We start from the raw sequence: 26,741 nt of genomic DNA, 5'->3' as shown, positions 1-26,741 counted from the left end.
AGTGTCTTATTATTAAACTACAGATATACATGTATACCACTGTCTTTTTAAGATTCTTTGACAAACTGTCATTAAATTGAATTGGCTGGCATCGGTTCCCCGCATTTTCCACCACTTATACTTTGACGGATCAATACCACAACCCTTTATGAGTTTATTTCCCCGGCCTGCAATGTCCCGGATGTCGATTTCGTCATCAGGGAATGGCCATATTGTGGCAGGAATGGCAGCGTGTCACGGGCGGAGTCGGTTTTGTGTTATATCTTGATGGGCACCCGGTGTATATAACACTATAAAAAGTAATTTCATCGATTGCGCATTCTCCAAGAATCCAAAGTAACCACAATAAGTTTCCCCAAATCACACTATTTTGAAAATGAGCTGTCTTGAAAATGAGCTGTTTTGAATTGGCCAATTTTTGTGTAAAAAAAGCTTTTAACCAATCCGCACACGGCTTTCAAAAACTAATTAATAAATTCATAAGCCTATTGACCTATCAAATGGTCAATAAAACACCACGTGTAGTGGTTTTAAAACCCGATAAAACCTCCTCCTTATTAGTATGCGGTTTTTTAATGTTTTTCTCGTATGCTAATTCCCAACGTTCACAAAAGCATCATTGTTATGAACTCTCTTGACACACGCTTTTCCAGGTTTGAAGTCGTTCAAAAAACTCTTAGCACATGTTTTATCGGATCTAAAACCACCAGGCTGCGTCTCGTGGTTTTAAATCCCGATAAAACACTATCGCTCATGTTTTAAACATTACTTAGCCTCGCTTCCTCACTTTTCTCAACGGTGAGGGAGTATTTCTTTTTCCACAAATGGTGAAAACTGAAGAATTACTAGCATAGGAATAACAATACATCGAACTACTGATCGATTTATCGCAATAGTTAGGATTCCAACTTACAGTAATTCGAGGGTCGCAATTTCAACTATCGATAACCATCACAAAAGTTTTCCCAACTCTCGATAGTTACAGTAGTCATTAATAATCTCCTGTAGTCCTTTCTCTGTGATTAAAATATACATCTCTTGTTCCCTGCTCATCAGCGTTGTTTGTTGTCGTGAAACCAGGAGCATTAAAAGTTAAAATACAAGTTTGCTTTCTGTTTGTTTGATTGTAGCTTGTTTCAGGGGCTAGGTTGACGAAACCCTTCTTCGTTAAGATGTATACTAAGTAGTGTATCTTGACAAAAGTCTGTTGTTGGATTTACAACAGACTAATGTTCCAAAACAACACTTGAAATAGATCTTACTTAAAAAGGCGGCAAGTAGTCGCCCTGTATAAGAGCGCGCACGATCTGATATTGAGTGAAAACATCAATTACAACATTGCAATACTGAATAGTATCGCAATGGAGTCACTAATATCGTAATAGTATCGTGATGGTATCATTTATATCGGAATAGTATCGCAATGGTATCAGTAATATCGAAATAGTATCGCAATGGTATCACCTATATCGTAATAGTATGGCAATAGTATCACTTATATCGTAATAGTGCCGCGATGGTATTTCAACTATCGCAATAGTAGTCACCCACGAACATTAAATGGTTGTTTGGCAACCAAAACCCAAATTGTGTTGCTTTTGAGTCGCATAGAGTGTTCTTAGAGCCCCTGGCCAAGAAAGAAGGCAAAAATCCTAGCAAATCAGTTCAATGGAGCGGTTTTCAATCGAGTTTTGCGAAACCAACACCAAAACAATTATTCTGACCGAACACAACAGACGTAAAAAGCAGATAAAAGAAACTTCAAGCTTTTGAACTAAATTCGATTTTGAGACGATATTATAGTTTATAAAACAAGATTGTTGGAAAAATATACATTTCATTCCGCAGTTTGAGGGCCACAAGTTTATTAGCCTTTGGCTATTAAGTGCTACCCTCTTTAAATAAAGGCTTTACTTACTTACTTACTTACTTACTTACTTACTTACTTACTTACTTACTTACTTACTTACTTACTCACTTACTTACTCACTTACTTACTTACTTACTTACTTACTTCTTGCGAAGCGACGAGGACAACTTCAGGATACATTGTGACTGTAAAGAATTGTATCCGTGAAAACATTAAAGATCCTTAGACGCTTGTACGAGTATAAGGTTTTCCAATAGAGAACGCGTTCGTGAATCAGTGTCATTTTGGCGGGAAAACGATACGAGTTTTGCGAGAACGGCGTAGTGGCAAAAACAAGTCCTCGAAACCTAGGTGATCTCGTCATTTTGGAGTTACGATAGGGACTAGCTATCATCATTCAAAACAATCGTGTCAAGTTCGTCGCTCTCTAAGAGTGAAATAAAGCTTCCTTGGCTGTTTCTTTTCTGGGTACTTCCCCAAGAAGTACAAGAATGTAAAGGTCTCTGACTTCGCACCTTTTAATTTGTAGCTGACCAATGGGACCTTCAGTTAACGGTCACATAGTACAAAATCCACCATACTGGAGAGCAAGCTACGCACTGGGACATACAAAACAAAGAAAATTCAAGTTTGACTGAAAGAAGTCACTTTGTTTGGGATGTCCCAGTGCGCAACTTGGTTTCCAGCATGGTGGATTCTGTACCATGTGATCGTAAACCGCAAAGGGACCAATTGCTTGCAGAAACAAATTAAATCCGTTCAGTGTTTAAAAAAATAAATAAAATGGCGAAGACAACGGGACTCATAACAAAGTAGAGTAGATTTTGAAAAAAAATACTAACAAACTCGTCATTACCACATTAATTATTCTTCACGTGTTAATTAACAGTTTAAAATGGGCTTCAATTCAACACTAACTTGGATACAAACATTAACCTAAACGATTTCTACACCCAGCTGTCTCGATTTCCACCAGCTCAGTAAACCCACAAGCACTGGTCTGAAAGGAACGTACACCTGTCGACTTGCGTACTCCAGTTACCTGGCCAGTAACCTTTGTAGCAAGTGCTGGAGTACTTTTGGACATGTGTCGCTCGCTTTCCACCGATTATCCTATCGCAGTATACGTACGCACTTGCTACACACCCTAACAATGAGGACAGAGAAAATAGGTTATCTTCGCGGAGGGAGAACGTCTTTTGTCGTACGGAGAGTCAAATCTTCAGCAGTTCCTTCACACGCTTCCCTTAGTCTTCATTTCAAGGAATGATCTGCCCGTCAATTTAATCCGTAACATTCTCCCCTCCTTTCCTTGCACTTTTCTTCTCAGACCAGTGATAAATTTATGCTCGGGTTAAATCAATCCGGGAACCTACAATTTGTCCCTTAAGTAACCCTTTAACTTCTAATGTCAAAGAACAAATTCTCCTAACTTGTCCTCATGCTTTTCTTATTAAATTGTTGGTTAGAAGCTATTACAATATCAAGAAAATTTACCTTGGGTGATCATACCCTTAATTCTCATGACCTCAGGACTCCTGTCTGAGGGGTTAATACAAGTCGCCATTTATTTTTGGACAGTAGATTACTAATTGTAAACCAAAATGCAAATAAAAATAACGAAAGTGAACATACCTTGGAACTTCACCTTAAAGATACCTTACGATTATTTTTTTTCAGTCCAAAGACTAGCTCATGCAGTGATTTTCTTTAACTACCAGTCAAAGGTCTACTCACTGTATCAAAAGCAACCACCAGCTGTATCTTGTTTGAAGCTTCATTTGCTTTGACCGAATCTATTTATGAATTTATGTAAAAACTATTATCAGTTTGGAGGGCGACACACTATTTAAGAAATTGACAACCACTTTAATTATCCATCTCTGATTTACTTTACTTTAAAAGAGGCATTTGTTATATTTGAAGGCGAATTTAAATGTAAATTTACTTTAGCTTTACTTTATAATTCCTTACAACTCAAAAATCTGGACACGACCGTCATCTTTAGAGTTACCACCACTTACACCAGAGCAGCTAGTGCCACTACAATACGAACCCCCTCCCCCTCCAGCTTGTTGTTCATGGGTACCGCTCCCTCCCCCAGAGTAACCCCCTCCTCCACCTGATGCACCATTATCTTCCGATCCCCCTCCCCCACCACCAAACCCTCCTACAGCCCCAGGGGGTGGCCCTCCATTATATCCACTATTCATTCCTCCAGCTCTTCCTCCTACCCAGCTCTGAGCACGTGACCCTCCTCTCTCTCCATGCACTGATCTGGTTCTATTGCATCCCTGAGCAAACCAACCCGCGCCCACTCCCCCATGGTAACTAGCACCTACATTGTTACACTGACCTGGCTGCCCCCCAGTTCCTCCACTTCGAGCCGAAGATGAATGAGTACCCACACTACTGGTGCCATTACTACCTGACTGACCATCTACCCCGTTATATCCAGAAGACGCACCCCCTCCCCCTCCGGCAGCTAACAAGAGCACATTACTTGTGGTATAAACAAAGCTTCCTCCACCTCCCCCTGTACCGGCATTGTCCTCCACAGACTTTCCCAATGAAGCTGCGGTACTGGTAGTTGATTGTCCTCCTTTCACCTCCACTGAATCACCACCCCTCTGACCCACCACAATGTTCAGTACAGTTCCTTTATTCAGTGTGAATATGCCCTCCTTAGACGCACCCCTCCCACCATAGTAAGTTCCTGATTTGTATCCATAGTTGTACGAGTGTGTTCCTCCCCGCGCGCCCCAGGCTTTGATCAAGTAGCGAGCAGTTTTTGGAACTGTGAATGTCTGGATGACTCCATTACGTCCCTTGCGACTATTTGTTGTAAATGACAACGGAACTGGAACAACAACATGTGGCAACGTTAATTAAACAGAAGCGTAAGAAATCCACAGTTTCGTTCGTTTACACGAAATACATGGGAGTTCTTCGTGTCCCGTCTACTGTGTGGATTGTACAGGCGATAGAAAACGAGTGAGAGGCATTGCCACTCTATCTTAACCGAAAGCTAATGAACGCGACCAAGATAAAAGCAAAATTCTGAAGAATTTAAGCGGAGAATGGGTACACAAGGCAAACAAGCCGCACGTTAAAAATTATATGCCGAATAAGTCAATGATTTGAGCTCCTATTCAAGAATGTTTTTGGATTAGACGTGGCTGATAATAAATTGCCTGTCATGTCTTCTAAAACGCATGATGCAAAAATAGTTTAAATTACGAGAGGCAATACATTACATTACCAGAACATGATTTTCCACTCCCGGTGAATCCAGATTTGCAGGTGCAGTTGTGAGAGCCGGCAGTGTTAGTGCACACAGCATTCACGTCACAGTCATGAGTTTGGGTTGTGCATTCGTCAATATCTAGTGAAGAGAAGACAAATACCAAGATCAACTGTACAGTAACACCTCGCAGTAAAAACGTAGTCATTGGTTTCAAACACATTAAGAAACACTTTTTAATTAAGAATGTCAAAGAGTTTAACATCTCACATGACTTATTTCTTCAACATGGAAAGCAAAGATCCCGATAGTCCGCTTTGCACGTAACGTTGACAATGGCTGTAAAATAGCGTCATGGCGGTAAAGAAATCAAGTAGTGTTCACGCTATGAATTATGATCAAAGTCATAAGGTCCTTAACTCCGTTTCCCTTAACCCGTTTCAAAAGGAAAGTCCAACCTACTCCCAGCAATGATATTTTTATTTTTCATCCCACTTTTAAATATTTACTTTAATTTGCAATTGCAATTCGCATCGAAATAGAAGGTTTTCTATCATTTTTTATCCTGTTCTTTTACCCTTGCAAGTTCTTCCGTCTCCAGAATACCCGGGATTGCACGTACAGCGATAAGAACCAATAGTGTTGTTGCATATCGCATTTACATCACATACGGGGTAAGAAGTGTTGCATTCATCAGCATCTAAAACAAAAGAAAACAAAACAAAAAACGACAATAACTGGAGGCCCAATTAAAAAGATATGAAACTTAATTAGTAAGGCAATCATCTTTAGACACAAGGCAAAAGTTTTTCTTTTCAAAAATTTGATATTGTTACTGTAAGTAACTCTCATTGGTTTTGTCGATGTTTAATGTTTAGTAATGTAGACGGTGATGATATTGATAATGCTATCATAATGTGATAATAACAATGATAATAGCGAAGAAAGTGATGGTAGCGATTAGCTATGCTTTGCAATGATTATAAAGTAACGATACACTTAACGTCCACATTCTTTAGGGATAAGCCATATCATGCAGTCATTAAAAGTTTTTGTTGATTAAAAAAGGATATTACTTTCTTAACACTTCTATAGCATTGAACCCTGACATCATTTAAATTTTTTTACAGCTAAAATTGAGGTCTGACCGAACTCACCTCCCGTTTCCATGTCGCAATAAGCAAGAACCGCCATGTTTGGTTTTATGGATGACAGCCAATATTTGCCGCTGACCGCTTGTCCTTCACTCGCCTTTATTTCTTTGCATGATTCAGCTGCCAGCTCAGGGATGGAACCGAGAGGGACTGGAATAAAAAAATAAAATGATAATTTATTTTCGTGTGTGTTTAATAAGTTTCCCATCGGCAATGTGAATCAGTTCACCTCTATTTGTGTCTCGTCTGTAATAAAATCTGTCTGGGTCAGAAATGAAATCCTCCGGTCTGGCTTCCTTGGTCCGATCACTAAACTCACACATGTGGAGAGACATCACAAAGTTGAAACTCTGGCATCGATCATCTGTACGACAGACCAACAGGCAGTGAAGACCTAGATCGGCCATCATTGTCTTATAGATGTGTCGCTGTAACATCCATCCAGATATGGACTGTTCTGTTCTAGAGGCTGGGCATTGCTGAGCCTGGGTTCTGTACAGCAGTTGTCCCAATACAAGAAGAACTGCGAAGCATGACAGACGCTTCATCGCTTCTGCGTTAGTCACTGCCAGACAAGTAAAGATAAAGTAGAGTCAAGATTTTTGCATTTAGATTGCGCTAAGAAATGACGCTATAGAAATAAAGAGCATCATCATCACCATCATCATCATCATCATCATCATCATCATCATTATTATTATTATTTGTTCATGTCTCACACCATAAGTTTGTATAAGTGGCCTTGTTTCCCCAGAGCATCAAACTATTTCATTTAGCCTTAGGTGTCTAGGGTCCTTCTTAAGATCTTGGCTGTGCCCAACAAACAATCTCTCTGGAGTAATGCAATGATCCCAGGTGTTCCCGTCTTGCTAACCCACATCTTCAGGTGTTTGATTACTACCCCAAGAGCCCCAATTACCATGGGTATGACAGAGACACTTTGCAGTTCCAGATCTTTTGCACATCCACTTTTAAGAAGGCTCGTAAGGGTTTTTCATTGTTGCAGTGTTGGCAAAATGATGAAAGATTGCAAAACAGTGAACCCGATCATGTGGACAAAATATATACATCTTTCAGTGTTACTCAGTTGTTGGGCAATACTTTAAGGCTAGTTCTGACGTCATACAGGTTACCATAGAAACAGGTCACCTCTACAGTAAGGACCTCTGAATTTCAGTTTTTGCAAATTATCTCAAAAACTAAGTCGGTGACCTAAAATTTTTAATGCTTTGTTGGAAAGCATCCTAAAGTAAAAATTCAAAACTTATTTTACCAGCACTTAAATACAATCAATTTAAATGCAAAACTCTATACAAACGTTTCACGAAAAGCTACCTACCTAGATTGGGGGGCGAAATTATACCACATAGTCACCGTAGAACTATTATAGCTTCACAAATGTCACTGTTAGATATCGAAGCTATCCAACTTTCACAATTCTGAGCTCATGCTCCTCTGGTGGAGTGAGTTTTCAAGGCTTTTTTTTTGTTAATTTTTTATTTTCTCTTCCTTAAATTTCTTTGAGTCATCTCTATGTAGCCAGCGTAGAAACCGTTTCCTTGGGTTTTCTGCGGTTTTTTTTTACACATCGAGCGAAAGTTAAAACGAGAGCAGAAAAACTTCAGGTGCGCTTTCCATTTAGCAAAATTGTTTGCTTGGAAATTCCAAAAAACTTTCTGCGTCAAATGGTGGAGCTCCTGATCATTTATACGGACCGGTGAGGATCGCACGTGGAGAAATTTAAAGTTTTTACACCTGTTCAAAACGATGGCGCTGCGTGCGTTGCTACAGTTGAATGAATGAAGAAAAGCTTACGCTTCACTGACATGTATTAGGACACGTAAATTTAGCGAATTCTTTCTGAGCTGCTTTTGTGTCATTGTTCAAGTGATACCTCCCAAAAAGTTCAAACAGCTGTGAAACGTTATGTGATGCTGCAAAATTGTGGCGCGGTTTTTCACACTGAGCTCTGTCAGCTCTCACTGTTTTCTTGCCCATGTTGAACTGGAAAAAGAGGCTGTAATTGCTACTTGGAATCAAGTTCCGTGGACAAGCATAGGAAGAAAAAAAACAACAACTGGCTATATGAAAGAAAAAATATTAATACTGACATTAAACTGTGTGAGTTCAAAAATGGGTGTAATACATTGGTGAATGAACTTCGTGTAGTGCAATTTTGGTCTGAAATCATATTTGTGATTTCAAATCAAACTCGCATTGCCCGCTCGTTCGATTTTAAAATCATGCGTATGATTTCTGACCAAATTGCACTCCACTCAGTTCAATTACCATTATATAATATCTTAATAATCAGCAAAGCTCAGATCCGCACAAAACAGCTCAGGACACCACTTTTGTGCTGTCGTATATATGTAAAATGGATGCAAATGAACGCAATAGAAAACCACAAGAAACTAACAACGTTAACCGATATATATTTTTTCTTTTTGACAACTTTTGTGAACTTCCTGTGGTCAGACGTTAGGTGTCCCCGACATTCCTTGAACCGAAATGTCATTCTGATCTGGGAATGAGAGAGAGAAGAAAGATTGCCACAAACTCTAAAGAATACAGAATGACTCAGATTTCACTTTGGCATGGTCCGATTGTGTTACCTGCTGTTTTTGAAGCCGTTTCTTGCCTACATTAGAGAATACTCTTGTCTATTTAATTCCAAACATTGATACTATACAACCCAGCCTCAATATTAAGCACCACTCGGTATTTCTTTATCCCTGCTGGACTTAAGAACCGGAACCCAATTTCTTGGGTTTGCTAGGTAGGCAGGAAGGTTGTTACGTAAGGCTATTTATCGAGGTTAAAAACTGACTTGCATGAGTGATTTGCGTAAGAATTTGATTTTTTAAAATTGATGTGAAGAATTGAACGTTTAAAACTTTTTGCTCTTGGGCTCCGCTTGACGTCGGTCTTAAGCACGTTCCTGATTACTGTGATAGTCCTTACAGTGAATGTTTGGCTACCTTTAGAACATTTCTTTCAGCGAATGCAACTTAAATTAAGATTACAGAATCCGGTTGTCCTATTATGAAGGTCAGTTACCACACCCATACAAAAATGATACGAACTAGTTTAAGAATTTAGTGTGAATTCACTTACCGATATGTTTGAAAAAACGTTTTCAACAGGAGCGATCAATCGACCAGCAGGCCCTAGCTTTTAATAGCTTGATGTAACGAATTTCTAGACTTTAAGCAGGTGATTTTGTCTTCAATGTTGCTTTAACATGTTTTGATCACGCATGTTAACATGCAAACAAGCAAGACTACCAGCTTGCGTGCGTCACTAGACAAAGGGCACCATTTACATGTGTAAACTTCAAATTGGCCAAGTGTGTGTCTGGCGTTAAGTTTCTTATTATAAAACCACAGCTATACATAACAACTGTTAATCTTTTTCTTTGTAACAAACTAACATTAAACTGGCTGGCATCGGTTTCGCGCTCTTTCCACCACTTATACTTTGACGGATCAATAGTACAACCCTTTCTTAGCTGATACTGAAACAATAGGGTATAAAACAAACGCCTAATCATTGGTAAACAAGCTTCAATGTAAGATCTTCTTTTCTCTTTCGGAAGGAAAATACTGCTGTTCCCAACAATAGTTAATTAGTAAGGATATTGATAAGGTATTCATCTGAAGTCATGACATTGTCTTAATGTTTGAACTTTAAGTAATTAATTATTAAGGGTTGTCGTCATTTCGCTTTATCCTCCATTATGGCGGAAGAAATAACATCCTTCATTGCCTTTCTGTAAATTTTGTAAGAATGTTTAATTTTTCAATTCATGTGTTCAGAAGCTACAGTTTACTTTCTCGTCACTATATTGTTACCTCTTCTTTTTCCTTCCAGTGAAAAATGAAAACTACTCTCTTCTCGGTAATGATTACTGATCAATTTTCTAATTCATGAGGTAGTTGTCTACAGTATTCAGTCCACATTTTTGAAGGTAAAAAAAATAAGAAATTTGGAAATGTAGTAAGCAGGACACAATCTGACAGAAGAAAAATAAAATCAACTGGAATGCAAACGAGTTCATAATTTTGGCAAAATTTGTTCAAACCCACCTTGGGAAAGGCTCCGTCAGGAAGCCTTTAATCGCAATTTTTAACTTTTTTCATACGCTTGAATTGTTACATGTAAACACTGTTACAATGCTTGGGAATACCTTGGCCTAAACTCAAACGCTATTACACTATCCCAGCTACATCACTAACATTTATCAAACCCCTTATTCCCGGAGAAGTTTGTTAATTTCACTTACTAGCTTTAGATATTTCTGCGCTTTAATAGTTTGAGCCGAGCTCCTCTTTCATGTAAATATCTTCACGACCTGACCACCAAGTTAATCTTGTTTTTTGGGCTACTAGACATTTTAAAACTGATCAAACATGTTATACCCTCGTTTGGTTTCAGCATGCTTTTATGATGCGTATTCAGATAGTCAGACTTGACACGTTACTTTACTACACTACATAAACCGAAATGTCATTCTGATCTGAGAATGAGAGAGAGAAGAAAAGAATAGCATAAACTCTAAAGAATACAGAATGACTCCGATTTCACTTTGGTATGGCCCGATTGTGTTACCTGCTGTTTTGAAGTCGTTCCTTGCCTGTATTAGAGAATACTCTTGTCTATTTAACTCCAAACGTTAACATTTCACAATCAAGCCTCAATATTAAGGCCCCGGTATTCCTTTAACAAACTTCTCCGAAATAAAGGGTTTTTTGAAAGTGTTAGTGATGTAGCTTGGATAGTGTAATAGTGTTGTGTTTAAGCCAAGGTATTTCCGAGCATTTTAACAGTGTTTAACAATTCAAACGTATGAAAAAAAAAATTGAAAATTGAGATTAAAAGCTTTCTGACCGAGCCTTTTCCAAGAAGGCTAGGGTTAGAGCAAAAACGTAGTTTACATTTTATTGGAAAAAAATTTTGCCAAAATTATAAAATCTTTTGCAATCCAGTTTTTCTTCTGTTAGTTTGTGTCCTGCTTACTACATTTCCAAATTTCTTATTTTTCTTTTACCTCCAAAAATGTGGACTGAATACTGTAGACATCTACGTTATACCTCATGTATTAGAAAATTGATCAGGAATCATTTCCGACCTAAAAAACCGAGACCCAATTTCTTGGGTTTGCTAGGTAGGTAGGAAGGTTGTTACGTAAGGCTATTTATCGAGGTTAAAAACTGGCTTGCATGAGTTGATTGCGTAAGAATTTGATTTTTTAAAATTGATGTGGAGAAGTGATACGAACTAGTTTAAGAATTTAGTGTGAATTCACTTACCGATATGTTTGAAAAACGTTTTCAACAGGAGCGAATAATAGACCATCAGGCCCTCGCTTTTAATAACTTGATGTAACGAATTTGTAGACTTTTAGCAGGTGATTGTGTCTTCAATGTTGCTTTAACATGTTTTGATCACGCATGTTAACATGCAAACAAGCAAGACTGCCAGATTGCGTGCGTCACTAGACAAAGGGCACCATTTACATTTGTAAACTTCAAATTGACCAAGTGTGTATCTGGCGTTAAGTTCCTTATTATAAAACCACCGATATACATCACAACTGTTAATCTTTTTCTTCGTAAGATTCTGCATGTAACAAACTAACATTAAATTGGCTGACAACGGTTTCCCGCACTTTCCACCACTTATACTTTGACGGATCAATAGTACAACCCCTTCTTAGCTGATACTGAAACAATAGGGTATAAAACAAACGCCTAATCATTGGTAAACAAGCTTCAATGTAAGATCTTCTTTTCTCTTTCGGAAGGAAAATACTGCTCTTCCCAACAATGGTTAATTAGTAAGGATATTGATAAGGTATTCATCTGAAGTCATGACATTGTCTTAATGTTTGAGCTTTAAGTAATTAATTATTAAGGGTTGTCGTCATTTTGCTTCATCCTCCATTATGGCGGAAGAAATAACATCCTTCATTGCCTTTCTGTAAATTTTGTAAGAATGTTTAATTTTTCAATTCATGTGTTCGGAAGCTACAGTTTATTTTCTCGTCACTATATTGTTACCTCTTCTTTTCCCTTCCAGTAAGAAACGAAAATTATTGTCTTCTCGGTGAGGGTAAAAAAAAAAATAAGAAATTTGGAAATGTAGGAAGCTGGACACAAACACAGAAGAAAATAAAATCAATTGGATTGGAAATGATTTTATAATTTTGGCAAAATTTGCTCAAACCCACCATGGGAAAGGCTCGGTAAGAAAGCCTTTAATTGCAATTTGTAATTTTTTCATACGCTTAAATTCGGTTAAACCCTGTTAATTAAAATGCTCCGGAATGCCTTACACACAAACGTCATTACGCGCTTCTATCCGTGTGACGGGCGGAGTCGGTTTTGTGTTATATCTTGATGGGCACCCTGTGTATATAATACTATAAAAAGTAATTTCATTGATTGCGCATTCTCCATTTCTTCAAGAATCCAAAGTAACCACAACAAGTTTCCTCAAATCACACTATTTTGAAAATGAGCTGTTTTGAATTGGCCACTTTTTGTGTAAAAAAAGCTTTTAACCAATCCGCACACGGCTATATATACCACTGTCTTTTTAAGATTCTTTGACAAACTGCCATTAACTTGATTTCGCTGGCATCGGTTTCCCGTATTTTCCACCACTTGTACTTTGACAGATCAATACCACAACCGTTTATGAGTTTATTTCCCCGAGCTGCAATGTCCCGGATGTCGATGTCGTCATCAGGGAATGGCCATATTGTGGCGGGAATGGCAGCCTGTCACGTGCGGAGTCGGTTTTGTGTTATATCTTGATGGGCACCCTGTGTATATAACACTATAAAAAGTAATTTCATCGATTGCGCATTCTCCAAGAATCCAAAGTAACCACAATAAGTTTCCTCAAATCACACTATTTTGAAAATGAGCTGTCTTGAAAATGAGCTGTTTTGAATTGGCCAATTTTTGTGTAAAAAAAGCTTTTAACCAATCCGCACACGGCTTTCAAAAACTAATCAATAAATTCATAAGCCTATTGACCTATCAAATGGTCAATAAAACACCACGTGCAGTGGTTTTAAAACGCGATAAAACCTCCTCCTTATTAGTATGCGGTTTTTTAATGTTTTTCTCGTATGCTAATTCCCAACGTTCACAAAAGCATCATTGTTATGAACTCTCTTGACACACGCTTTTCCAGGTTTGAAGTCGTTCAAAAAACTCTTAGCACATGTTTTATCGGATCTAAAACCACCCGGCTGCGTCTCGTGGTTTTAAATCCCGATAAAAGACTACCGCTCATGTTTTAAACATTACTTAGCCCCACTTGCTCACTTTTCTCAACGGTGAGGGAGTATTTCTTTCTCCACAAATGGTGAAAATTGAAGAATTACTAGCATAGGAATAACAATACATCGAACTACTGATCGATTTATCGCAAAAGTTAGGATTCCAACTTACAGTAATTCGAAGGTCGCGATTTCAGCTATCGATAACCATCACAAAAGTTTTCTCAACTATCGATAGTTACAGTAGTCGTCAAAATCCTGTAGTCCTTTCTCTGTGATTGAAAAATACATCTCTTGTTCCCTGCTCATCAGTGTCTTTCGTTGTCGTGAAACCAGGAGCATTAAAATTTAAAATACAAGTTTGCTTTCTGTTTGTTTGATTGTAGCTTGTTTCAGGGGCTAGGTTGACGAAACCCTCCTTCGTTAAGATGTATACTAAGTAGTGTATCTTGACAAAAGTCTGTTGTTGGATTTACAACAGACTAATGTTCCAAAACAACACTTGAAATAGATCTTACTTAAAAAGGCGGCAAGTAGTCGCCCTGTATAAGAACGCGCACGATCTGATATTGAGTGAAAACATCAATTACAACATCGCAATACTGAATAGTATCGCAATGGAGTCACTAATATCGTAATAGTATCGTGATGGTATCATTTATATCGGAATAGTATCGCAATGGTATCAGTAATATCGAAATAGTATCGCAATGGTATCACCTATATCGTAATAGTATGGCAATAGTATCACTTATATCGTAATAGTGCCGCGATGGTATTTCAACTATCGCAATAGTAGTCACCCACGAACATTAAATGGTTGTTTGGCAACCAAAACCCAAATTGTGTTGCTTTTGAGTCGCATAGAGTGTTCTTAGAGCCCCTGGCCAAGAAAGGAGGCAAAAATCCTAGCAAATCAGTTCAATGGAGCAGTTTTCAATCGAGTGTTGTGAAACCAACACCAAAACAATTATTCTGACCGAACACAACAGACGTAAACAGCAGATAAAAGAAACTTCAAGCTTTTGAACTAAATTCGAGTTTGAGACGATATTATAGTTTATAAAACAAGATCGTTGGAAAAATATACATTTCATTCCGCAGTTTGAGGGCCACAAGTTTATTAGCCTTTGGCTATTAAGTGCTACCCTCTTTAAATAAAGGCTTTACTTACTTACTTACTTACTTACTTACTTACTTACTTACTTACTTACTTACTTGCGAAGCGACGAGGACAACTTCAGGATACATTGTGACTGTAAAGAATTGTATCCGTGAAAACATTAAAGATCCTTAGATGCTTGTACGAGTATAAGGTTTTCCAATAGAGAACGCGTTCGTGAATCAGTGTCATTTTGGCGGGAAAACGATACGAGTTTTGCGAGAACGGCGTAGTGGCAAAAACAAGTCCTCGCAACCTAGGTGATCTGGTCATTTTGGAGTTACGATAGGGACTAGCTATCATCATTCAAAACAATTGTGTCAAGTTCGTCGCTCTCTAAGAGTGAAATAAAGCTTCCTTGGCTGTTTCTCTTCTGGGTACTTCCCCAAGAAGTACAAGAATGTAAAGGTCTCTGACTTCGCACCTTTTAATTTGTAGCTGACCAATAGGACCTTCAGTTAACGGTCACATAGTACAAAATCCACCATACTGGAGAGCAAGCTACGCACTGGGACATACAAAACAAAGAAAATTCAAGTTTGACTGAAAGAAGTCACTTTGTTTGGGATGTCCCAGTGCGCAACTTGGTTTCCAGCATGGTGGATTCTGTACCATGTGATCGTAAACCGCAAAGGGACCAATTGCTTGCAGAAACAAATTAAATCCGTTCAGTGTGTAAAAAATAAATAAAATGGCGAAGACAACGGGACTCAATAATAAAGTAGAGTAGATTTTGAAAAACAAAAATACTAACGAACTCGTCATTACCACATTTAATTATTCTTCACGTACTAATTAACAGTTTAAAATGGGCTTCAATTCAACACTAACTTGGATACAAACATTAACCTAAACGATTTCTACACCCAGCTGTCTCGATTTCCACCAGCGCAGTAAACCCACAAGCACTGGTCTGAAAGGAACGTACACGTACAAGGTGATCATATCCTTAATTCTCATGACCTCAGGACTCCTGTCTGAGGGGTTAATGAGCATTGATAGTACAAGGAGAAATTTGATGCTGATCACTGTCAGGGCTTCAAGGGGAAGTATCACGGGAATTTGGTGTTGTATCAAAAGCTTCGAAACGTTTTGTTATTAACAGAAATCTAAAAGTATTGCTCAAATGTGTTGTAAATTATCATCCCAGTGTACTATCACAACCGATGAGTGTCTCTGGCTACAGATGGACTGGGTTAGAATGGACTGCAACTTGAAAAAAATTAGGCTAACTGTTTTCAAGTTCTCGCGTTTTAGTTCCCAAAATGCACCGGAGTAAATCATGAGTCTTTCCTTTCAGGAATTCAGTTGATTTCTTTTTCTTGATGTTCTAGAATTATGTTGTAACTAAGTGAAGGTGTTGTCGCTCCATTTTCACAATAAAAGGTCAAAATCACCGTGATACTTCCCCTTTAAAGGGTTAAGTAGCTAGTGATAGGATAGAAGGTGCGCTAAGCAGCTACGACAACTGATCCAACGATATAATTCCATCAGCTATCCTTGCAGCCTTTAAGTTAATACTGATAACTGAACTTGTGTGCCCTCCCGGGTACAGTGTACAACAATGGCAGATCAATTTACTAGTTTATAGTTACTCTTTCTTCCTAAGATGTACGAAAGTCTTGAAACTACAGTAGAACCTCTCCTTACGGACTCTTCTCTATTACGGACAGTTCACTTAGTCCCTGAGGGACCGAAATCCATATAAACCCTCCTTCTCCAAAATGGACACCTCTATAATGCGGACACTTATTCCTGTCCCCCTGGTGTTCGTAATAAAGAGGTTCGGCTGTACTTCCTAATCATATGGTTAGTTCTGCATGACTTGCTAGCTGTAAAGCAATCGCCCTAAGGGCAGTCAAACAGCTGGCAACCCCCGCCTTGTATCCTAACTTCAAAGACTCTAGCCCCAAATAACCCCCCCCCCCCCCACCACCCAACCCCTCTCGTCTCTCGTTATACTACAGGCTGCAAAGAGAGGTCTTATTGACCTTAGTGTCTAAGAAAAATAAACAAAAGATTTGCTCAAACAGCGTGACGTAATAGCTATGAAAAGAGTAATCCACCGTACGGATTGACATGGCGGCTGTATATTTTACCACTGAATACCTTGCGAACCCAACGCAGGAAACGGGCACATAAAAACCCAATTTTTGCGAACTTTGTCCTTGTACTGACAACACGGCATATGCTGGGTTTGAATTTAAAGAACCTTTCTTTGCGTTTTTTATGAGTATTTTAAGGTTCCTCGTACGCTAAGAGTCATGGGTAAATGTAACCGTCGCCATATTTTTTGGTACGGTGGATTACTAATTATAAATGCAAAGGCAAATAAAAATAATGGAAGTGAACATACATTGGAAACTCGCCTTAACGAGACCTTACTACAACTCTTCTTTTCAGTCCAAGGATTAGCTCATGCAGTGGTTTTCTTTAACAATCAGTCGAAGGTCTACTAACTGTATCAAAAGCGGCCACCAACCGTATATTGTCTGGAGCTTCATTTGCTTTGGCCGAATCTATTTATGAATTTACGTAAAAACTATTATCAGTTTGAAGAGCGACACGCTGTTCAAGAAACTGACAATCACTTGAATTATCCTAAAAGATATTTGTTAAAATTGAAGGAGAATATACGTGTAAATTGGAACCTTGCCTCATAATCCCTTTAGGATTACAACTCCAAAATCTGGACAAGACCATCATCTTTGGAGTTACTCCCATTTACACCAGAGCAGCTGGTGCCACTACAATACGAACCCCCTCCCCCTCCAGCTTGTTGCTTATGGGTACCGCTTCCTCCCCCAGAGTAGCCGCCTCCTCCACCTGATGCACCATTATCTTCCGATCCCCCTCCCCCACCACCAAACCCTCCTACTGCCCCAGGGGGTGGCCCTCCATTATATCCGCTATTCATTCCTCCAGCTCTTCCACCCACCCAGCTCTGAGCACGTGACCCTCCTCTCTCTCCATGCGCTGATCCGGCCCTTGAACATCCCTCAGCAAACCAACCCGCACCCACTCCCCCATGCCAACTAGCATCTGCATTGTTACACTGACCTGGCTGCCTGGCTGCCCCCCAGTTCCTCCACTTCGAACCCGAGATGAATCAGTACCCACACTACTTGTGGCACTAGTACCTGACTGACCGTCTACCCCGTTATAGCCAGCAGAAGCACCCCCTCCCCCTCCTGCAGCTAAAAAGAGCACATTACTTGTGGTATAAACAAAACTCCCTCCACCTCCCCCTGTACCAGCCTGGTCCTCCACAGACAGTCCCAGTTCAGCTGCGGTCCTGCTAGTGGAATTTCCTCCCTTTACCTCTACTGAATTACCACCCCTCTGACCCACCACAATGTTCAGTACAGTTCCTTTATTCAGTGTGAATATGCCCTCCTTAGACGCACCCCTCCCACCATAGTAAGTTCCTGGTTTGTATCCATAGTTGTACGAGTGCGTTCCTCCTCGCGCGCCCCAGGCTTTGATCAAGTAGCGAGCAGTTTTTGGAACTGTGAACGTCTGGATTACCCCATAACGTCCCTTGCGACCATTTGTTGTAAATGAAAATAGAGCTGATAAAGCTGAAAGAGTAGCAATGTCAATTAAACAGATGCTTCCTATACTTTAACGTTATGGATGGGAGACATTGCGAAGATCAATGAAAGTTACACCAGGCGAATTTGAAAATACTTTTAGGTGATTCGCATCTCGTCTACTGCGTGGATTGTACAAGTAATACAACGCGAGTGAGAGACTTTGCCACTGTATCTGAACTGAAAGCTAATGAACTCGGCCAAGATAACAGCAAAATTCTAAAGAATTCCTGCGGAAGTAATAGGAACGTGAGGCAAACCGACTGCACGTTAGAAATTATAAGTCGATTAAGTCAATGAATTAAGTTCCTAGTCTAGGTATAGGTTTGATTGGACGTACTTGATAATAAATTGTCTGTCATGACCTTTTAAACTGATAATAAGTTACATACAGCGATAGATAGTAATTTTAATTACCAGAACATGATTTTCCACTCCCGCTGAATCCAGAATTGCAGGTGCATTTGTGAGACCCTACAGTGTTAGCACACACAGCATTCACGTCACAGTCATGAGTGTGGGTTGTGCATTCGTCAATATCTAGTGGAGAGAAGACAAATACCAATATCAACTATACAGTAACACCTTGCAGTAGGAATGTTTTTGGATTAGACAAGGCTGATAATAAATTGTCTGTCATGACTTCTTAAACTCATGTTGAAAAAATAGTTTAAGTTACAAGCAGCAATACATAGTAATTCTAATTACCAGAACATGATTTTCCACTCCCGGTGAATCCGGATTTGCAGGTGCAGTTGTGAGACCCTACAGTGTTAGTGCACACAGCATTCACGTCACAGTCATGAGTGTGGGTTGTGCATTCGTCAATATCTAGTGAAGAGAAGGCAAATACCAAGATCAACTATACACTAACACCTTGCAGTAGAAACGTTTTAGGATTAGACGTGGCTGATAATATATTGTCATGTTAAAAAACTAGTCTAAGTTACCAGCAGCAATACATAGTAATTCTAATTACCTGAACATGATTTTCCACTCCCGGTGAATCCAGATTTGCAGGTGCAGTTGTGAGAGCCCGCAGTGTTAGTGCACACAGCATTCACGTCACAGTCATGCGTGTGGGCTGTGCATTCGTCAATATCTAGTGAAGAGAAGACAAATACCAATATCAACTGTACAGTAACACCTTGTAGTAGGAACGTAGTCATTTGTTTCAGACTCTCCAAGAAACGCTTTATTTAGTTGGAGAATGTCGACGAGTTTGAAATCTCACATGACTGGACAGAAAACTTTAAGACTTAACTTTAGTATCTTAAGTGTCGTCTGTTCTCGGCTTTTAAAAAGGAATAAAAAATTACATCAACTAGACGTATGGCAGCTTTAATCAAACAAATTCATTCATTTCAGCCAAGAAGCTTTGTACTACTTCAGTTAAGCTAACATTGTAAACAAAACAACTTTGTAATTTATGAGAGAATGAGGAATTTCAAGTAGAATAAGATAAATTAGTCTAAAGCTTTGTTGGGACTCGCATTTACTTGTGTTATATTAAGAGAAATAAAGAATCAAAGAACAGGAAAAGAGTTTTTTCTTGCGGCTTGAGTTTCCATCGTAACTTCTACTTGTCAAGGTTTCAGGTTTAGGTTAAGGTTTCAGTTTATTTACACTTGGATATAGTATTTACATTGTATATAGGAACATAGGAGTAAAATAACAAATAAAAGGAGAAATGAACTTTGCTGTCAAGATGTACATGCAACTGGCATTGTAACGGCCTCTCAACCGTTTAGGCATTGCGTTACGCAACGAGACACATCACGTGTCATGACGTCTTTTCATACGGGACTGTTAAAGCTCCACGTGGAGCTGAGACGTCGCTGAACGTCTTGACTAGGTTTGAGCTTCGCTCGAAGCGACAGTAATTTCTCACGCAACCCGTGCAGATTAGTAGCCTTACAGTCTTTGACGGTCTTGTATGCGGTTCAACAGTAGGACTACCTCAAGCTGTATGTATGTTTGTTGATTTTCTGCCTTTCGGTGATCGCCTGATCTCAGTTAGTGACTTAAAATAAACAGAGCCGATACGGATTATGTTAGACTTTTGGCCTTTGTAATCGTCGTTTCCGCGCGTCCTTCTTCGAAAGAAAAGCGGTCGCCACAGGCATTTTCCTGTTTTTTACGATGGTCACACGAGATTACGCTTTGAAATTATCACTTCATTGTACTCGGCTTATGTAGTAGTCTTTTTTTATTAGAGCAAAGTACTTGACATAATTACCACTGCATGTTTTTCCGTTCCAAAAGTATCCAGGTTTACAGGTGCAGTTATGAGACCCTTCAGTATTATTACATACCGCATTGACATCACACCGATCGGTGTTGGTTGCACACTCGTCAATATCTTAAGGAAAAACCATGCCAGAGATTAATTATTGAAAAATTAATTTCATTTTATTTATTTTTTATAGTCACTTTCAGTGTTACGTGCATGGCAGACTAGATAAAAAACTGAAAGACCGTTTAAATTATTAAGCCGGAAAATTTTCCACTTGTTGGGAAAAAGAAACGACAAATCACCTACAACTAATGACCTAAAAAGGCTGATAAAGTTGTTAACCTGTTAACTTTGCACGGCTCTCACGAAAATTCAAACTATTTGACCTTGTTCGAACGGCTCTCTTCCCTAACTTCCGGTAGAAGTCGGTCGTTTTGTCCGCAAGGCGATAAATTTCCGACTGACGCCTTAATATCCCCCCACGTCATTCTGAATGGCATGTAGTCCGCTTTGCACGTAACGTTGACAATGGTTGTAAAATAGCGTCATGGAGGCAAAAAATCAAGTTGTGATCACGTCATGAGTTATGATCAAAGTTATAAAGCCCTTGACTCCGTTTCTGTTAATTATTTTCGAAAGGAAAGTCCAACCTACTCCAAGTAATGGTATTTTTATCTTTCATCCCACTTTTAAATATTCACTTTAAACCTGTAATTGCAATTTGCATCCAAATAGACGGTTTTCTATTATTTAGTATCCTGTTCTTTTACCCTTGCAAGTTCTCCCGTCTCCAGAATACCCGGGATTGCACGTACAGCGATAAGAACCAATAGTGTTGTTGCATATCGCATTTACGTCACATACGGGGGAAGAAGCGTTGCATTCATCAGCATCTAAAATAAAAACAAAACAACAACAACAAAATATTATAACTGGAGGTCCAATTAAAAAGATATGAAACTTAATTAGTAAGGTAACCATCTTAAGAGATTACGCAAAAGTTTTTCTTTTCAAAAATTTGAGATTGTCACTGTAAGTAACTGTCATTGATTTTGTCGATGTTTAATGTTCAGTAATGTAGATGGTGATGATCTTGATAATGCTATCACAATGTGATGATAACAATAATGATAGTGAAGAAAGTTATGGTAGCGATTAGCTATGCTTTGGCAATTATTAAAAATAAGGATACACTTAACGTCCACATTCTGCAGGGATAAGCCATAACATGCAGTCATTAAAAGTTTTTGTTGATTAAAAAAGGACATTTCTTTCTTAACACTTCTATAGCATTGAATCCTGACATCATTTAAATTTTTTATAGCTAACAGTTGAAGTCTGACCGAAGTCACCTCCCGTTTCCATGTCGCAATATGCAAGAACCGCCATGTTTGGTTTTATGGATGATAGCCAATATTTGCCGCTGACTGCTTGTCCTTCACTCGCCTTTATTTCTTTGCATGATTCAGCTGCCAGCTCACGGATGGAACCGAGAGGGACTGGGATAAAAAAAAGACAATTTATTTTCATGTGTGATTAATAAGTTTCCCATCGGCAATTTGAATCATTTCACCTCTATTTCTGTCTCGTCTGTAATAATATCTGTCTGGATCAGGAATGAAATCCTCCGGTCTGGCTTCCTTCGTCCGATCACTAAACTCACACATGTGGAGAGACATCACAAAGTTGAAACTTTGGCATCGATCATCTGTACGACAGACTAACAGGCAGTGAAGACCTAGATCGGCCATCATTGTCTTATAGATGTGTCGCTGTAACATCCATCCAGATATGGACTGCTCGGTTCTAGAGGCTGGGCATTGCTGAGCCTCGGTTCTGTACAGCAGTTGTCCCCATACAAGAAGAACTGCGAAGCATGACAGACGCTTCATCGCTTCTGCGTTGGTCACTGCCAGACAACTAAAGATAAAGTAGAGTCAAGATTTTTGCATTTAGATTGCTCTAAGAAATGACACTATAGAAACAAAGAGCATCATCATCATCATCATCATCATCATCATCATCATCATCATCATCATCATCATCATCATCATTATTATTATTATTATCATTATTATTATTTGTTCATGTCTCACACCATAAGTTTATATTGGTGGCTATGTTTCCCCAGAGGATCAACCTATTTCCTTTAGCCTTAGGTCAGGTGTCTAGGGTCCTTGTTAGGATCTTGTTAAGATTTTGGCTGTGCCCAACAAACAATCTTTCTGGAATAAGGTAATGATACCAGGTGTTCCCATCTTGCTAAACCACATCTTCAGGTGTTTGATCACTGCTCCAAGAGGCCCAGTTACCATGGGTATGACAGAGACACTTCGCAGTTCCAGATCTTTTGTGCTTCCCCCTTTAAGAAGGCTCGTAAGGGTTTTTCATTTGTGTAGTGTTAGTAAAATGATAAAAGATTACAAAAAAGTGAATCCGATCACGTGGACAAATATATACATTTTTGTAACTCAGTTTGGCTAGTTCTGACGTCATACAGGTTACCATGGAAACACGTTAGCTCTACAAAAAGGACATCTAAAGTTCAGATTTTGCAAATTATCTCAAAAACTAAGTCGGTGCCCTACCGTTATTAGAACTTTCTTGGAAAGCATCCAAAATTCTTTAACTCTTTTGGCAATACGACCAAAAACTTAAATTAAAAATTCAAAACTTATTTTAAAAGCACTTAAATACAATCAATTTAATTGCGAAACTCTATACAAACGTTTTACAAAAAGCTACCTACCTAGATCGGGGGGTGAAATTATACATCGTCATCGAAGAACTATCGTAGTTTTTACAAATGTCACTGTTGGATATCAAAGCTATCAAAGTTTCACAATTTTGAGCTCATGCTCCTCTGGTGGAGTGAGTTACCGTGGCTTTTTTTTTTTATTTGTTAATTTTTATTTTCTGTTCACTTTATTACTTTGAGTCATGTGTATGTAGCCAGCGTAGTAACTTCTTGGGTCTTCTCCGGTTTTTTTTTTTACACATCGAGCGAAATTTGGAAATTCCGGCAACTTTCCGCGTCAAATGAAGGAGCTCCTTACTGTTTACACGGACCGGTGAGGATGGCGCGTGGAGAAATTTGAAGTTTCTACATCTGTTCAAAACGGTGGCGCTGCGTGCGTTGGTACAGTTGAATAAATGAAGAAAAGCTTACACTTGACCGACACCATTAGGAAACGTAACTTAAGCGAATTCTTTCAGAGCTGCTTTTGTATCACGGTTCAAGTGATGCCTTCCAAAACGTTCAAACAGCTGTGAAACGTTATATGATGCTGCAAAATTGTGGCGCAGTTTTTTGCACTGAGCTCTGTCAGCTCTCACTGTTTTCTTGCTCATGTTGAACCGGAAAAAGAGGCTTTTGCTACTTGGAATTAAGGTCCGTGGAAACGCATAGGAAGAAACAAAACAATAACTGGCTACATGAAAGAAAAAATAGTAATACTGACAAAAAAAACTATGTGAGTTCAAAAATGGGTGTAATACAGCGGTAATTGAACTTCGTGTAGTGCAATTTTGGTCTGAAATCATACTTGTGATTTCAAATTGAACTCGCGCTGCGCGCTCGTTCGATTTTGAAGTCACGCGTATGATTTCAGACCAGATTGCACTCCACTCAGTTCAATTTAAATTAATAATCAGCAAAGCTCAGATCCGCTCGTGCACAAAGCAGCTCAGGACACCACTTCTTTCAGTGCTGTCGTATATGTGTAAAATGGATGCAAATGAACCCAATAAAAAACAACAAGAAACTAACAATGTAAACCAATATTTCTTTTTCTTTATCACCACTTTTGTGGACTTCCTGTGGTCAGACTTTAGGCGTCCCGATACTACATGAACCGAAGAGTCATTTTGATCTGGGAATGAGAGAGAGAGAGAAGAATGAATGGTACAAGCTCTAAAGGATACAGAATGACTCCGATTTCACTTTAGCATGATCCGATTGTGTTACCTGCTGTTTTTGAAGCCGCTTTATGCCTACATTAGAGAATACTCTTGCCTATTTAATTTCAAACATTGATACTATACAACCCAGCCCCGATATTAAGCCTTGCCCGGTATTCCTTTATCCCTGCTAAACCTAACCGGAACCCATTTTCTTTTAGTTTGGTAGGTAAGACTTTTTTTCGAGGGTAACAACTTACTTGCATGAGTGATTGCCTAAGAATTTGATTTCTTAAAATTGATGTGAAGAAGTGAACGTATAAAACGTTTTTAACAGCAGCGGTCAATCAGCCAGGAGGCCGTCGCCGTTAATAGCTTGATGTAACACGGAATTTCTAGACTTTAAGCAGGTGATTGTGCCTTGAATGCTGCATAATGTATTTTGCTCACGCAGTTTTACATGCAAAGAAGCACGACTACCAGCTTGCGTGCGTCACTAGACAAAGGGTACCATTTACCTTTGTAAACTTCAAATTGAACAACTGTCTCTCTGGCGTAAAGTTTCTTGTTATAAAAATATACATATATACATCACAACTGTTAATCCCTTTTTTAAAATTCTATGATAAACTAAAATTAAATTCACTGGCATCTGTTTTCCGAACTTTCCACCACTTATACTTTGACGGATCAATACCACAACCCTTTCTTAGCTGATAAAACAATAATGGTATCAAACAAACGCCTAATTATTGGTAAAAAAGCTTCAATTTCTTCTCACCAGCATGTAAGATCTTCTTCTCCTTATGTAGGAAAATACTGCTCTTCCCAGCAATGATTAATTAGTAAGGTATCGATAAGGTATTCATCTGGAGTCTTGACAATGTCTTAATGTTTGAACTTCAAGTAATTAATTATTAATCTTCCCCCTTCATTATGGCAATAACAACCGTCATTGCCTTTCTGTCAATTTTGTAGGAATGTTTAAATTTTCAATTTATGTGTTCCGAAGGTACAATTTACCTTCCCGTCACTATAATTTTACTTATTCTTTTCCCTTCCAGTCAGAAACGAAAATCATTCTCTTCTCGGTAACGATTAGTGATCAATTTTCTAATTTATGAGGTAGTTCATGCAAAAATTACAGAGAGATTTAAGGTTCGACGTTTCGGAGTCATCTTGACTCCATTATCAAGAGAAAAAATCAGTTTGTGAACGCGGATATTTAAATAGGCTAGAGCTGAAAATTAACATATTAATAGATGGTCAAACAAATACTTTAGCGCGAATTGAATCAGTTTGCACGTTCAGTTCTGGCTTCAGACAAACTGATTCAATTCGCGCTAAAGTATTTGTTTGACCATCTATTAATATGTTAATTTTCAGCTCTAGCCTATTTAAATATCCGCGTTCACAAACTGATTTTTTCTCTTGATAATGGAGTCAAGATGACTCCGAAACGTCGAACCTTAAATCTCTCTGTAATTTTTGCATGTCTTTGCTTCAGCAAATCCCTTTTAATTATGAGGTAGTTGTCTACAGTATTCAGTCCATATTTTTGAGGGTAAAAAATAAGAACTTTGGAATGTAGTAAACAGGACACAAATACAGAAGAAAATAAAATCAATTGGACTGCAAACGATTATATAATTATGGCAAAAGTTCAACTCTAATAAAATATAAACTAAGTTTTTGCTCAAACCCACCTTGGGAAAGGCTCGGTCAGAAAGCCTTTAAACGCAATTTTCAATTTTTTCACACGCTTAAATTGTTAAACCCTGTTTTAAAAGGCTCGAAAATACCTTAAACACAAACGTCATTACGCGCTTTCTGTCCCACGCAGCTACATAAAAAACCCTTTATTCCTGGAGAAGTTTGTTAATTTCACTAGCTTTAGATATCTCTACGCCTTAATACTTTGTGTCAAGCTCCTCTTTTGTGTAAATATCTTCACGACCCGACCACCAAGTTAAGCTTTGTTTTTTGGGACCACTGGACATTTTAAAACTGATAAAACATGTTATACCCTCGTTTGGTTTCAGGATGCTTGTATGATGCGTATTTAGATGGCCAGACTTTAAATACACGTTACCGACGTTTTACATGGTAGTTTACTACACTACATGAACCGAAATGTCATTCTGATCTTGGAATGAGAGAGAGAAGAAAGAATTGTACAAACCATAAAGGATACAGAATGACTCCGATTTCTCTTTGGTATGGTCCAATTGTGTTACCTGCTTTTTTTGAAGCCGTTTCTGGCCTACATCAGAGAATACTCTTGTCTG

General features: G+C 38.7%; 2 protein-coding genes and 1 pseudogene across 9 annotated transcripts in view; 1 reads left to right on the top strand and 2 right to left on the bottom strand.

Moving 5' to 3' along the window:
• Positions 1-11,644, bottom strand: part of LOC146454241 (uncharacterized) — a 72,954-nt gene extending 61,310 nt beyond the window's left edge. The window contains exons 1-6 of the mRNA XM_085095712.1: positions 11,581-11,644; positions 6,498-6,833; positions 6,272-6,418; positions 5,692-5,814; positions 5,133-5,255; positions 3,243-4,730 (exon numbers count right to left, since the gene is read on the bottom strand). Of these exons, the coding sequence (XP_084951838.1) occupies positions 3,841-4,730; positions 5,133-5,255; positions 5,692-5,814; positions 6,272-6,418; positions 6,498-6,833; positions 11,581-11,626 (1,665 nt within the window). The 5' untranslated portion in view covers positions 11,627-11,644 and the 3' untranslated portion in view covers positions 3,243-3,840. The remainder of the gene's footprint in view (positions 1-3,242; positions 4,731-5,132; positions 5,256-5,691; positions 5,815-6,271; positions 6,419-6,497; positions 6,834-11,580) is intronic.
• A 5,678-nt stretch (positions 11,645-17,322) lies between these two features.
• The window catches only part of LOC146454239 (uncharacterized), a 113,163-nt pseudogene continuing 103,744 nt past the window's right edge, over positions 17,323-26,741 (bottom strand). The window contains exons 30-35 of the transcript XR_014859298.1: positions 21,324-21,446; positions 20,557-20,679; positions 19,297-19,419; positions 19,026-19,148; positions 18,735-18,857; positions 17,323-18,296 (exon numbers count right to left, since the gene is read on the bottom strand). The product of XR_014859298.1 is annotated as an uncharacterized LOC146454239 (transcript). The remainder of the gene's footprint in view (positions 18,297-18,734; positions 18,858-19,025; positions 19,149-19,296; positions 19,420-20,556; positions 20,680-21,323; positions 21,447-26,741) is intronic.
• Positions 20,039-26,741, top strand: part of LOC146454235 (uncharacterized) — a 223,135-nt gene continuing 216,432 nt past the window's right edge. For all 7 annotated transcript variants that reach the window (XM_085095707.1, XM_085095705.1, XM_085095704.1 and 4 more), the window contains exon 1: positions 20,039-20,284. The gene's annotated coding sequence lies outside the window, so the exon portion shown is untranslated. The remainder of the gene's footprint in view (positions 20,285-26,741) is intronic.

Source organism: Pavona decussata, unplaced genomic scaffold (genome assembly GCF_977016875.1).
Source record: "Pavona decussata unplaced genomic scaffold, jaPavDecu1.1 SCAFFOLD_307, whole genome shotgun sequence".
NCBI lineage: Eukaryota > Metazoa > Cnidaria > Anthozoa > Scleractinia > Agariciidae > Pavona > Pavona decussata.
This window is presented reverse-complemented; position numbering and strand designations above follow the sequence as displayed.